This window comes from Aquarana catesbeiana, linkage group LG06 (assembly GCF_042186555.1).
Source record: "Aquarana catesbeiana isolate 2022-GZ linkage group LG06, ASM4218655v1, whole genome shotgun sequence".
NCBI classification, from domain to species: Eukaryota; Metazoa; Chordata; class Amphibia; order Anura; family Ranidae; genus Aquarana; species Aquarana catesbeiana.
In genome coordinates, this window is record NC_133329.1 from 50272038 (window position 1) to 50286655 (window position 14618).

At 45.9% G+C, this 14618-nt stretch overlaps 1 protein-coding gene across 13 annotated transcripts in view; it reads left to right on the forward strand.

The window, feature by feature from the left end:
• Nucleotides 1-14618, forward strand: part of LOC141148391 (interferon-induced very large GTPase 1-like) — a 256872-nt gene that overhangs the window by 116279 nt on the left and 125975 nt on the right. For 11 of the 13 annotated variants that reach the window (XM_073635844.1, XM_073635845.1, XM_073635839.1 and 8 more), the window contains one exon: nucleotides 14378-14478. In XM_073635844.1, the coding sequence (XP_073491945.1) occupies nucleotides 14460-14478 (19 nt within the window). In that variant the 5' untranslated portion in view covers nucleotides 14378-14459. Of the gene's footprint in view, nucleotides 1-2221; nucleotides 2354-2750; nucleotides 3031-14377; nucleotides 14479-14618 lie in introns of those variants that run through there. The other 2 variants (XM_073635847.1, XM_073635846.1) reach the window with 2 other exon arrangements.

The following is a 14618-nucleotide window of genomic DNA, read 5'->3' on the forward strand; positions in this document are numbered from 1 at the left end:
ATTATAACATATTTGACAGTCCTGAGGGACTGTAACGAGTGTCTCCTATACGATTTTTGTATATAACAGACGTACTCTGTATAGATACCTACTCAATTGTTTTATTCATATTTAGTCAGGGCGAACAGAAGAGGTGTGGAATCTCGCTCCTTTCATTCCTAACCCGGGTCACCCCCACTATCATGGCCCTCAAAATCACCTCCTTAAATGTAAAGGGTTTGAATTCCCCATTCAAACGCAACCTCCTCTGGAAAGAGGCACTGTCCCAGCACGCTGACGTGTTTTGCGTACAAGAAACGCATTTCGCTAAAGATAACTCCCCAAAATGCTCGCATACACGATACCCACACTGCTTCTTTGCCAGTGCCCCCACCAAAAAAGGGGGAGTAATGATTGCGGTCAGTTCCTCTGTCTCCTTTCAATTACACCACTGTGAAGCTGATGAAGACGGCAGATACCTGATTCTCTCAGCCACGATTGCAAACCAACGCCTCACCCTAGTAAACCTATACGCCCCTAATACTGGCCAAAAGAAATTTTTCAACACATTGATCTCCAAACTGACACCGTATAGATGCAATCCAGTTATACTATGTGGAGACTTTAACGAAATAATTGACACAACCCTAGACACATCCAATCCCACTAAACATAGGCCCTCTGCCTTGTCCTCCCTCCTACATAAAGAAGATCTTTATGACCCGTGGAGATGTACCCATGACATAGAGCGAGATTACACCTTCTTCTCTAGCCCCCAGCAGTCTTACTCTCGGATCGACATGTTCCTCACGGATACATTTCTCCTCCAATCAATCGCTGAAGCACGCATAGGTACAATCACATGGTCGGACCACGCACCCATATCCATCACATTATTTAATTGCAAAAAGACTACTAGTCATACTATTTGGAGGCTAAACACATCCCTCCTCACCAACCCATCCTTTGAGAATGAGCTTCGATCCGAGATTGAGACATACTTTGACATCAATGTACAATCTACTGCTGACCAATCCATGGTTTGGCATGCGCATAAAGCTTTCTCACGGGGGGGGCGTGGTCTGGACATGGCTGAGTGAAGACGTGTGCTTGAGGAGCTCCCGGTCCGACCCGTCCTTAAACAGCTTTTATTCAGCAATAACCTTCTCGGTACACCTGGAATGTACTCCGCTGGGAAGCGGAGAGGAAAGCAGAGGAAAAGGGAATCTCCCAAACCGCACAGAAATACAGATATCCAGCAGTACCTCTTAAACAATCAAGGGGCATCCCCGATCACCAAGATGGCGGACACCACGAGGCCTGGTCTTCCTGCTGAACAACAACCGCGGGCCCCCTCTACCTCCCTATCGAGGGCAGATAATCTAGATGTGGACTGCACTATCCCGGAGGTGTTCCGAATGGTAACCCAAGCACCATCACAGCCATCTCCCACACCATTGATTCTACAAGCTGACGCTGAATTAAGAGCGCTGCTGCAGGCCCTCCCAACCCGTTCGGACATAGAAGCTATAGTCAGCAGAATGGAAGAAACTCACCGTAAAGAGATAGCTGTAGTGAGACAAGAAGTGCATTCACTATCGGAACGAATGGGGACTGGAGAAGCCTCAGTGTCGGCAATGGAACGGCGGATATCCACGGTAGAAGCAGCACAGACATCCCAGGCTGAGGCTATTCTTACACAACAACTCCATATGGAAGAAATCGAGGACCGCAGCAGGCGCAATAATTTACGCTTGAGGGTTTTGCCAGAGGCCACTGGCTCGGAAGACCTGGCGGCATCTGCCCTCGCAATTTTCAGAGATCTAACGGGAACCTCATTCCCCCTCAACCTGTCCTTCGATCGAATTCACAGAGCTCTCGGCCCACGCTCAGCTGACCCGGACAGACCAAGGGATGTCATTTGTCGAATACACCAGTATACCCACAAGGAGCTAATACTCCGTACAGCATGGGAGAAAGGAGATCTGGAATTCGACGGAGCTGCTGTTCGTATCATGCCGGACTTATCCAGAGCGACACTGCAGCGGAGGGCCCTGTTGAAGCCAGTCCTGGAAGCTGCCAGGCACAGTGGTCTCACATACCGGTGGGGCTTCCCTATTTCCGTAACATTCAAGAAAGCCCAACACTCCTTTACTCTCCGGACCCCCGCAGACCTTCCTGCTCTGTTCTCCTTCATGAACATAGAACCCATCGAAGTGCCTGACTGGCTGCAGCTGTTACAGCGCTCCAATCCACGTCCAGGAATGTCGGGCATACGAAGAGCCAGATCACCCAGACCACAGAGGAGCCAGCGCAGATCTCGTCTCAACCCTGCAGAAGCACCAAGAGAGGACTGAGCGATACCAGTATTGCGGTGAGATAGCGAAGACCAGTTTTCCCCCTGATATTCCACTCTCCCCGTGCGGGTTCTGGTATGCTATGTGAACCTCTCCCATCCCCTGATTTTCTCTCTTTATTATGATGGTAAACCATCGCTACCTCCTGGGAATCCCCCTCATAGTTTGGAGGTCCTGCTGGGTTGACTGCCCTCACCTCCCCCTGGCTTTAGTGTTAGAAGTCACCAGCCATGAGGAAACACTGGCAGCTTACAAGGAGATTAGGTGGAGGGGAGCGCCATATGAATGCCTTACACAGGCAGAAATGTGTCCGTGTGTTTTCTGCATCTCTGCCTGCACAGAGACACATGCTGTTGAAGTAAATCCGTGGAGAATCTGGGAGGGAGGGGCTGCGTGCAGAGAGGGGGGAAGCCGTCTCTCCCTGCTCACAGTAAACATTATGGGAGAACCTGCTCATCTCCTTTGATTGTTTTCTCACCCCTCACCCCACCTCAATTACTTCCAGCCAACGCCCCCTGTCACAGGACTTGAACACACTTTTCTTGTGCAGAAGGGCTAATGGGACACTTTGGTAGTCACCCAGAGGACTTTAGAACATGGACTGGGGACACCAGATGATTCAGCTTCTCCTGCCATGCTGAGGACACAAGGAACATATGCTTAAACCAGTGGATTGGGTTAAAGGAACTTCGAGGTTAGCTGATATATACTTATCTAATACTGTGATCTGCAAATATGTGGGGCTAACTATGATGTGAGTTTTTACTGTGATATACCTATGCTGCTGTGGAGGTATTCTCTAGAGAACACCCACTTTTGAAAGTTAAGATTTGGGCAGTAGTTGCTGGAATGAGCCATACCCATAACGCCACCAATACGCCTGGGTGGCCCCAGGGGGTTTGCGGGGGAGGGGATTAACTGGAATGGATCATCCAGATGTGGAGGGAGGGGGAACACGGCTTTGTTTCCTATTACTAACCCTCGGGTTTATCATAATACAAATAGACGGGGGATAGGTAAATATCTGGGTCTAAATTGATCCCTTGGAGTATTTCCTTCTTCCCCTTTTTTGGGTTTTTTTATTTCCTTTCCTTATAAGCATTTAAGTTGTTATAACGTTCATTGTTAACTTACGTTATCAAGCTGGGGGGCGTGGAGTAGATCGGGAGACTCCCTCTCGGTCAACTCTTACCTCTTCCCAATTAGGACGGAGCATCTCCCTGGCGTACACAGGGGCATGCTTCTTAGCAAATAAGTTGATTTGCATTTAGGTATACGACAGTCAGATTTAACTGTCAGTTATCCGTCTTGTTGGACGGTCACATACTCACCTCTTCTGTCTTCTCTTTCTTTTTCTTTCTCTTTCATATCTTCTCTTCTATCTAGCCTTTACTGATATCTATTTACTCCTCTCCCCTTTGATTTTTCCCCAACCTTTCTCTTCAGCCCACTCTCTCCACTAACACCCCTAAGCCCAGGCGACAATGGACACCATTACCATCCTCTCACTAAACACGAAGGGTTTAAACATACCAGAAAAGAGACGCATGCTGCTACATGACCTTAAAAGGGCGCACGCTGACATAGCGTTCCTCCAGGAAACGCATTTTAAGACCGGTAATCCACCATGCCTTAAAAACCGGTATTTCCCACATTGCTATCATGCCACTAATGTAGTTGCCAAATCCAAAGGAGTATCCATACTCCTATCGGGGGTGGTACCCTGGACATGTAGTGACACTTTGGTGGACACTGAAGGCCTCTATGTATTTATTAAGGGCTGGATAGGGGACAAGAAGGTCACATTGGCTACTATCTACGCACCTAATGACCGTCAGGATACCTTCTTACACCGTATACTGAAGCTACTGGCAGAATTCAGGGAGGGTCAACTGATCTTGGGGGGTGACCTTAACATACCCCTAGTCCCTACAGTAGACACTTCCTCGGGCGCCTCATCCGTACGTACGAGCACACACAAACGCATAATCCAGGATCTTCATGATGCCCAACTGTTAGACATTTGGAGACTACACCACTCAGGCGAGAGAGACTACACTTTTTACTCGTTCCCGCATAAAGTGTATTCGAGAATAGACTACTTCTTTGTCCCACACAATCAACTAGAAGCTGTCCGCAATGTGGCAATATTACGTGGTCGGATCACGCGCCTATCACTCTGCGTTATAGCTTGACATCCACTCTGAACACTAGATCCAAGTTTTGGAGACTAAATGAAAGTCTACTCCAGACACCAGAGGTCATGACAGACGTCACAAATGAGTTGAAACATTACTTTCAAACTAATGATATTGAAGACTGTGACCCTGGTATTCTATGGGAGGCCCACAAGACTGTGATAAGAGGAGTATTAATTAAACATGGCGCTCGCATCAAACGAGAAAGGGAGCAGCAACTACTCCTACTCCTCCATAAAATCCATGTCATTGAATCAAAGCACAAACAAACCCCAGTTGCCTCATTAGAAGCAGAACTGCTTTCTCTTAGAAAGCAAGCAGTAGACCTATTACACTATAGAGCCAAAGCGGCACTACAAATCTGTCAAAAATTCTCCTACGAATCAGGGAATAAGTGCGGGAAACTACTCGCCAAAGCAGTTAGAAGTCATAAATTAACCACATACATTCCCCATATAATGCCCCATCGGGACAGAAAAAGACCACACCAACCCAGATAGCGAAGGAATTTAGAGACTACTACTCATCCCTATACAACCTCCCAGTACGACCCCCAAACAACGCGACGATAGATAATTACATATCAACAGCTCAAATACCCCAAATTTCGACGGCAGCGAGCACAGAATTGGAGGACCCCATTACCGTGGAGGAGCTTAAGCAAGCGGTAGGTGGGATGAAACCCGGCAAAGCTCCGGGCCCTGATGGGTTTACCCTACAATACTACCAAACCCTCCTGCCCCTCCTGGCCCCTCATATGGTTCGGATGTTTAACTGCCTAGGAGAAGGGACCCCTTTACCCAGAGACACTCTGAGGGCACATATCTCCCTTATACCGAAAGAAGGTAAAGATGCGGCGGCCTGTGGAAGCTATAGACCTATATCCCTGTTGAACGTAGATCTCAAGCTCTTTACAAAGATTCTGGCCAATAGACTAACCCAACACATACCGGAATTAGTACATGCGGATCAAGTGGGGTTTGTCCCTGGCCGAGAGGCGAGGGACAACACTACTAAGGTGCTCAATCTCATTCACATAGTCTCGACGACTAAAACCCCATGCGTCTTCCTTAGTACAGACGCGGAGAAGGCGTTTGATCGGGTTAGTTGGGCTTTTATGTCCTCAGTTCTCAAAAAGATCGGCCTAGGGCACAAGATGCTACAATGGATCCTCAGCTTATACTCCAACCCCACCGCCCAGGTCAAAGCCAACAGAATACTATCAGACCCATTCCCTATATCGAATGGTACCAGACAGGGCTGCCCGCTCTCCCCACTCCTGTTTGCCCTGGCCCTAGAACCCTTTTTATGCACTATACGATCTAATCCGGATATATTTGGCATGACAGTGGGGGACACCCAATACAAGATCTCAGCCTACGCTGATGATCTGATGTTTTCACTAACCAACCCAGTAGTATCCTTGCCAAATTTACTCAGGGAATTTGATAGATATGGAAGTTTAGCCAACCTAAAAATCAATTTCGATAAATCGGAGGCGATGGGGATTAATATCACACCGCCTAGACTAAGCTCTCTAAAATCACAGTTTAGATTTAAATGGTCCGATGCTTCCCTCAAATATCTAGGAACCCAGATCCCTAATGACCTAAAGCACACCTTCGAACGTAACTTTCCACCATTACTAACTAAGACCCGCTTACTTCTGGAGGAGTGGAACAAGGGTCTGCACTCCTGGTTCGGCAGGTGCAACCTGCTAAAAATGTCTATACTACCGAAATTTTTATATTTATTTCAGGCGCTGCCAATCAGGATTCCACCCCAATACCTTAAGCAAGTGCACTCCCTTTTCGTTAAATTTGTCTGGGCGAATTCGAAACCTAGGCTGCGCAGGCGCTACTTGACATTACCCAAGCAATTTGGAGGACTGGCTCTCCCAGACCTACGGAACTACTACCGGGCAGTTCACCTAGGTAGAACAATAGACTGGAACAGACACGGCCAAAACAAGCTCTGGATACAACTAGAACAGGCTCAGTCCGCAGTCCCCTTGAAGGGAGCGGTGTGGTGCTTTGACCAGCTTCCGCCAGCATTGAAGTCACACCCGGTAATAGGCACGACCCTTAGAATAGGCGCATCTACTCTATCCACTACCTCCATCTTCTCTAGAGACTCTCCTCTTTACCCGATATTGGGAAACCCTTCTTTTCCCCCTGGTTTAGAACAATCGGAGTACAAGACACTTACATCGTCCGGCAGGGACCGGGCATCACATTTCTTGGTTGAAAACCAATGGCCCTCCATCTCAAACCTGACTGATGTTGAGGGACAATTCCAACTGCCATTCTGGAAAGCAATTAGAATACACCACTTCCTACACTCGATCCCTAACCCAGCACAGTTTAATCGCGACTTGACGACCTATGAAGATTACTGTGCAGACGAGGGTACATTGCCACGGGTACTGTCTAAAACATATGAATTACTCAATTCCCCTATTGAACAACCTGACCTGACATTTATACAGCAATGGGAAACAGATTTACAATGCAAGTTTACTAACACACAAATTCAAACGATTATCAGATTCTCCCTAAAAACATCTATCTGTACAAAGATACAAGAACTCAATTATAAGATCCTGACCAGATGGTACTACACGCCTCAAAGGCTACATACGTACTTCCCTAACACTACAGATAGATGTTGGAGATGTCAGACAGACATTGGGACACTCCTCCACATTTTCTGGTCTTGCCCTCTGCTCCAGCATTTCTGGACAACAGTCCGGACGATCATCCAAAAATTTACAGATCACATGATAAGCGATGACCCAGCTTTCATCCTGCTCCACGCCACCACAATACCCGAACGAAGCTACAAAAAATCCATAATAAGACACTTACTGAATGCAGCTAAATATTGCATCCCGCTTATGTGGAAGAAATGCTCACCACCGACTGTTGGGTTATGGCTACGCAGAGTGGAGGAGATCAGGAGGTTGGAGGACTTAGTCCTGACGGCACATAACAAACAAGAACAACATTCCAAGACATGGAGGCTCTGGATAATGTTCATATTCTCTGATGAAGTGACGGCGCTGCTTGCCACATGAATAATAAAAGCCCACAGATCTGAAGATGACGTGCCCTGTCGCCCGGGCCCCCCCCCTCTCTCCCTATTCCTTCCCCTCATCTTTTCTCTGACTTTCTTTCTCCCCCCCCCCTTTTTTTTTTTTTTTTTTAATCACCATGCTCCAGTTCGCCTTGCCTCTCCCTCAACATCTCTCTTCTACGGTCTTAGGTATTTTTTTTTTTTTTTTACTCAGGGAATGGGCAGTAGAATCAGATTCACAACTACGAAGACATGGTGAGACTTACTGTCCAGTACGCCGTTTTATTTTATAGATGGAAAATATAGAAGATGATTGTACCATTGCGATTATGGCTGGTACCGATATGATGGTTATCATTATCGCATGTCACTACCTGTGAACACCAGTTGTTAAGGCTGGCACTGTACTGTACTATCTGCCGTCTCCACCCTTTTATTTATTTTTGTTTTGCTTTGTTCTCTTGACTCTTATTCTTTGTATTTTTTGTTCTTTGAAAACAATAAAATTTATATTTGAAAAAAAAAAAAAAAAGCTTTCTCACGGGGCCTCCTCATTAAATACGGAGCACAAACTAAACGACAACAAACGGCCACCACGGAAACAATACTAAAACAGATCAGAGCCTTAGAATTCGCCAATAAACAAACTCCATCTACCAAATTATCCCTAGAACTCAAAAACCTAAGATATGACCTTAGCGAACATCTCCACAAAAGATTTGACTATTACGTAAAACGTCTTAAGCTACAATATTACTCCTCAGCCAACAGGTCAGGTGCGTTCCTAGCCAAACAACTCCAAAAACACCGGACCAATAATAAGATACAATACTTATCTGACCCCCAAGGTAAAAAAGTTCATAATCCTCTAGATATAGCAAATGAATTCAGTACCTTTTACGCCAAACTTTACAATCTCAATGACATACATCACGAAACCAAGCCAAAATTAGCAGACATAGATGAGTTTCTCTCCTCAATTCACCTCCCCTCAATCTCCACTGAGCAACTAGACTCCATCTCTATGCCTTTTTCCCCTGGGGAAATTCGCACAGCCATCAAACGATTACCCCTACACAAGCCCCAGGGCCCGATGGATACCCGAACGAGTATTACAAACACTTCTCGGACGTGATCACCCCACACTTATACACTACCTTTAACCAATATACTCATACCGGCAAAATCCCCACAGAAGCCCTGGAGGCCCTCATTGTCACCATACCCAAACCAGGCAAATCTCCTGATAACCCAGTCAATTACTGCCCGATCTCACTCCTGAATACTGATACCAAGCTATATGCAAAAATATTAGCCCAACGTTTGTCCAAAGTAATCCCCCTCATCATCCACCCGGACCAGGTCGGATTTGTGCCTGGTAGGCAGGCCTCCGACGGTACAAGATGCCTTATTGACTTGATCCAATGGGTGGAACACAGTCAAACGCCTTCTCTCTTCCTCTCCCTGGATGCAGAGAAGGCGTTTGACAGGGTGCACTGGAAATACATGGAAAAGGTCATGCTCAAGTTCGGACTGACGGGGAATATCCTCCAGGCTATACTCAACCTTTACTCCTCCCCCATCGCCTGAGTTTGGACCTCAGGCATAATATCAGATCCCTTTCGCATCACTAATGGCACTAGACAGGGGTGCCCACTTTCCCCCCTGATTTTTGCCATGGTGATGGAACCACTTGCACAAGCCATTAGATCCACACCAGCAATATCGGGCATTACTGTGGGGACGGTTGAACATAAAATCGGTCTCTACGCGGATGACGTTATCATTACCCTCACAAATCCCAGATCTTCCCTTCCCAATATCCAAAAAACATTGGAAAAATTTAGTTCAATCTCTCTATATAAAATAAACCACAGCAAATCCACCATGCTGAACCTAGGGATAGACCCTCAAACTTCACATCACATCTCGACAACCTCTCCTTTCACTTGGGCTAAAAATTCCTCGCTCCCATACCTGGGTATCCAACTAACCTTCCCCAGTAAATCTATGCTTCAACTAAACTTCGCTGGCTTACAGGAAAAGCTTCTGCGCATCTCCAAAAATATGTGTAACTATACTGTCTCTTGGGCGGGTAGAATAGCTCAAGTCAAAATGTTTTTACTGCCACATATTTTGTATATGTTTCGCACAATCCCGATACCTATGATACCCCAGCAACTGGCACAGATACAAAGTATACTTAATACACATATTTGGCAACACAAACATCCCAGACTCAAAAAAGAAATCCTCTTGTCTCCTGTACAAAATGGAGGAATGGGAGCCCCCAACGTCCACGCATACTACAAGGCAGTCATACTAGATCAACTACGGGAATGGTGGGCACCCACCTCGACCAAGACCTGGACACAAATTGAAACCATGGCCCTCAACGCGAATCCACAACACACACTAATGGCTGCACTACTCGGCTTACAACCACATCAACACTTCCTACTTAGGGTAACCGCAGCCATCCGAGTGTGGTCAGCCACTGCAAAAAAATCCATGGGCACTCCCAAAGCTATCCTTTCCAAAATACACCTCCAAGCACTAGAGTTGATCTCTCCTAATTTATCCCTTCGGGTATGGATACAAAAAGGACTTACCAACTTGGGGCAACTCATCTCCACATCTGGACCCCACCCTTTCCCACATCTACAACAAGCTTTTGATCTACCTGCTAATACATCTTTTTTGTATATGAGGCTCCGCTCTATCATCGGTAAACTTGATCTCACAGCACGTGAATCCCAAATAGCTGACATCCTGAATTTTTACAATACCCCGAACCCAGCAATTAAAGGCATTGCATGGATTTACAAGGTGTTAACAAGGCTCTCTGACGATCACACCTCTTCATCCATCACATTCTGGTCCACATTCACAAGCTCGCCACTGAAGCCCCCATTGTGGCACAAAGCCCTGACCATCCCTCTTAAAGCTTCAAAATGCATATCTCACTGGGAATCAACGCAAAAACTGTTCCACAAGTGGTACTACACCCCAGCCAGATTGGCAAATATTTACCCGGCTACCTCCTCTCAATGCTGGAGAAACTGCTTAGGCAAAGGCACCCTAAGACACATTTTGTGGGACTGTCCTAACATCCGCGCATACTGGAAAGAGGTCTCCGACCTCCTCTCACAGCTCTGCAAAATCCCCTTGCCGCTATCCCCACTGGACCTCCTCCTGGGTCTCAACGTCCCCAACTGGCCCAAAAATATCAGAGTCCTGGCGACACACATACTCATTGCAGCCCGTTTAGCTCTAACGAAAAAATGGAAAGCCTCACAAGCCCCCTCTGGATCGGAACTCATCGTTCTACTAAACAACCAATTTCTAATGGAATTCTCCTTTGCTAAGGCTAACATGTATACCGCAACATTTCATCTCAACTGGGAACCCTGGATCACTGACCCGAGGAGTACAACATTACCCTGATTGCCTTCTTCTTCTACGTCGCAAAATATCTAAGATTCTGCATCTTTGACCCCGCGGTCTGCCACAACCTCGCATATCTAACATGCACAGAAAGTAGGAACCCCCTTGCCATGCACCGCTCCACCTGGGGACAATTCTCTCAGTTACTACTTAGGGTGGGACATGCACTCATGTCCTACACTCATAACAAGTAGGCTCGCAAGTTACCTTTGCTCTACAGTCATTTTTTTTTGTTTTTGTTCTTTTCTTCTTTTTCTTTTTCTTTTTAAGCCTTACGTATCTAGAATGTTAGTAGCTCTACAAGTTACCTGGCTTTCTCAGGTAGATGGTTGGTGGCGCCACCTCTAGTCTCATGGCACAGTAAGTACCCAGATGGGGTGCCGGGGAATGGAGTTGGTGCCTCCTCTCATCGAACTTCAACTTTAATCACTATGTACTCGCTATATGCATTTGTTACAAAACAACACTGGTTATTGCACTATGTACTAAACCATGTAACTTTGCTATTACATCAACCGTCTGTACTGATAACCTGTGAAAAATTCAATAAACATATTGTTAAAAAAAAAAAAAGAAAGGCCAGAATCTATTCAGGGCGTCTCTAACTTGAGCATGCTGTCTGGAAAATTGGGTGATTAAGTGAACAGGTTGTGAAACATTGGTTACTTTGAAAAAATAAGGTCTTTTCTATCCATTTTTTTCACTTAGTTGTAAGCTTTTTTTAGGGAGTGGCTATATCCTCTATTTTTCAACCTAGAATAAAGGTCACAGGATGCCTTTTCAAAATATGCCTCTTGGGTACAGTTTCTTTTAATTCTGAGATGTTGGCTAAAGGGAATGCTATCCAATAGGGGTGTAGGATGTGCACTACTGGCATGAAGAATGGTGTTACCGGAAGAAGGTTTCCAGTATAGGACGGAATGAGGAGTTCTGTCACAATCTATGCTGATTTCAAGGTCTAAGAAATTAAATTTTGATTGGCTGCATTCCATAGTAGATCTTAAATTGTAGTTATTAATGGCCAAAAGATTAAAGAACTGAGGAAGCTCATCTCGAGTGCCAGACCAAAAGAAGAGCACGTCATCTATGTATCTGTGCCAAGAGATGACATTTTGTAACAGATTGGACAAACCGGGACTGGCAAAAAGTTTCCTTTCCCACGCCCCCAGGTACAGGTTGGCGTATGAGGGGGCACATTTGGTCCCCATGGCCACCCCCTGCACCTGGAGGAAGTGGGAAGGGCCAAACATGAAAAAGTTTCGTGTCAAGATGAACTGCAGTAGTTCCAAAACAAAACAGCCATATGAATCAAATTCTGGGCCCCTCTCTTGGAGCTGTTTTCCAATGACTTCAATACCCTTTTTGTGCGGAATGGTATGATATAAACTTTCAACGTCAAGGGCAACTAGCCAAGTCACTTGATTAATCCTAGGCCTGGTCCTTTCCGATGTGGAATGCACAAGTGATACAGCGTTTCCCCGAAAATACGACCTACCCCGAAAATAAGACATACCTCGATTTTCGGGAAGGGCTGCAATATAAGCCCTACCCTGAAAATAAGCCCTAGTTTAAAGTGCTGGAAAAATACTCTATTACAGTGTTATATAGTGTAGACTGTGTGTGTTTGTTTATGTGATCTAGTTATGCCAAATACCTTTGGTATAGTGCTGACCTCCTGCTGCTCCCAGCTGATCTCACGCTGCTCTGCTCTTCTGCAAGGTGTCAGCGGGGGATCTCGGGCCCCCCTCCCTCTGCCTTCCTTAGAGCTGGGAAGAGGGCTCCAGTGGGCCATGGAAGCGCCGAGCGGCTCTCAACTGATGTCGGGCCCCCTCCCTCTGCAGTGCTCAAAGAGGGGAAGAGAGCTCCGGCGGATTACAGATGTGCCCAGCACTAGAAGAAGGTATGTGGCACAATTGGATTGCAGACATACACATTTTGCAATATGTGGTGCTGTGGTTTTTAGGAATTTACAAGCACTTTTACACAGTTCCACAGGGGATTTCTGACAGGCAGGGGGGAAAGAAGAAAGCACATGGCATGATAAGACCTACCCCGAAAATAAGTGTGCCCTAGTGTGTTTTTGGTTGCCAAAATTAATATAAGACCCAGGATTATTTTCGGGGGAAACACGGTAGATGTTCAGAAGTGATATATTAATGAGATTGCAGCAGTTTTCAGTTGAACAGGTGTCTCTGTGTGAGGGTTTCCCCTTTCCACCTGTTCCAGTGAAAACTACTGAGAGAAATACATAGAAAACCATTTAGGCCTGGAGTGGCCATAACTGTAACCAACATTTTCAGAACAGAAGCCACACTGTTTTCAGTGAAAAGGTGTTTCCATGTAAAAGTTTCCCCTCACCACTAGAAATGAGAAGTAGTACTGTGCAGAGTCCATAAATACAGAATAAGAACAGATACTGAGAATTACACCCAGCATACAGGACAAGAGAAGTGGTACTGTGCAGAGTCTGTACATACAGAATACCACGTTTCCCCAAAAATAAGCTCGGGTTCTATATTCATTTTGGCAACAAAGGACACAGTAGGGCTTATTTTCCGGGTAGGGCTTATCCTGCCATGTGCTGTCTCTCTTCCTCCCTGCCTGTCACGAATCCCCTGTGTGAAAATGCTTGTAGAATGTTGGAATCTACTCCATTACAGTATCACACAATGCAAAACTGCTGCATGCTGAGATATAGTGCCACATACCTTCTTATAGTGCCTGTGACCCGCCAGAGGTCTACAGAGGAAGGCCCAAGATCCCCCGCTGACATCTTGGAGAGGGGGAGATCAGCTGAGTGCAGCTCGCCACTTCCTTACCCCGCAGAACCTCTCCCCCCTGCTCCGAGCACTGGGGGGAGGGGTGAAATCCCCCTCATACAGCTGGGAGGAGAGAGGCAGGAGATCAGCTGATCGCAGAGTGGCGCTATTGTGAAGGTACTTGCCACAATTGTATCTAATAGACACACACAGTCTACACTATACTACGGAGTTGTGTATACACTATACACACAAGCACTCTACACTAAGGCTTATTTTTGGGGTAGGGCTTATATTGCAGCCCTTACTGAAAATCACAGTAGGTCTTATTTTCGGGGAAAAGAACAGATACTGAGAATTACACCCGACATACAGGACAAGAGAAGTAGTACTGTGCAGAGTCCATACATACAGAATAAGAACAGATACTGAGAATTACACCCGGACATGTTATTTTGTATATAGATAATTAGAAGATGAAAATGACAAGGGCCATTTATAGACTAGAAATCAGAGAGGGACTGACAAATATCTATAATATTTCATTTTTCTCCTATAACAGAAGTCGATCTCCTTGCAATAAATCTGTGAAGAACACTCTGATGGTCATCATCTGTCAGATCTGAATACACCAGACAAGAAAAATGGAAGGTGATAATAAGGGTGAGTATGAAACATTCCTGCACTATAATGCCCCGTACACACGGTCGGATTTTCCAATGGAAAATGTCCGATCGCAGAGCGTTGTCTGACCTTGTGTGGGCTCCATCGGACATTTTCCATCGGATTTTCCGACACACAAA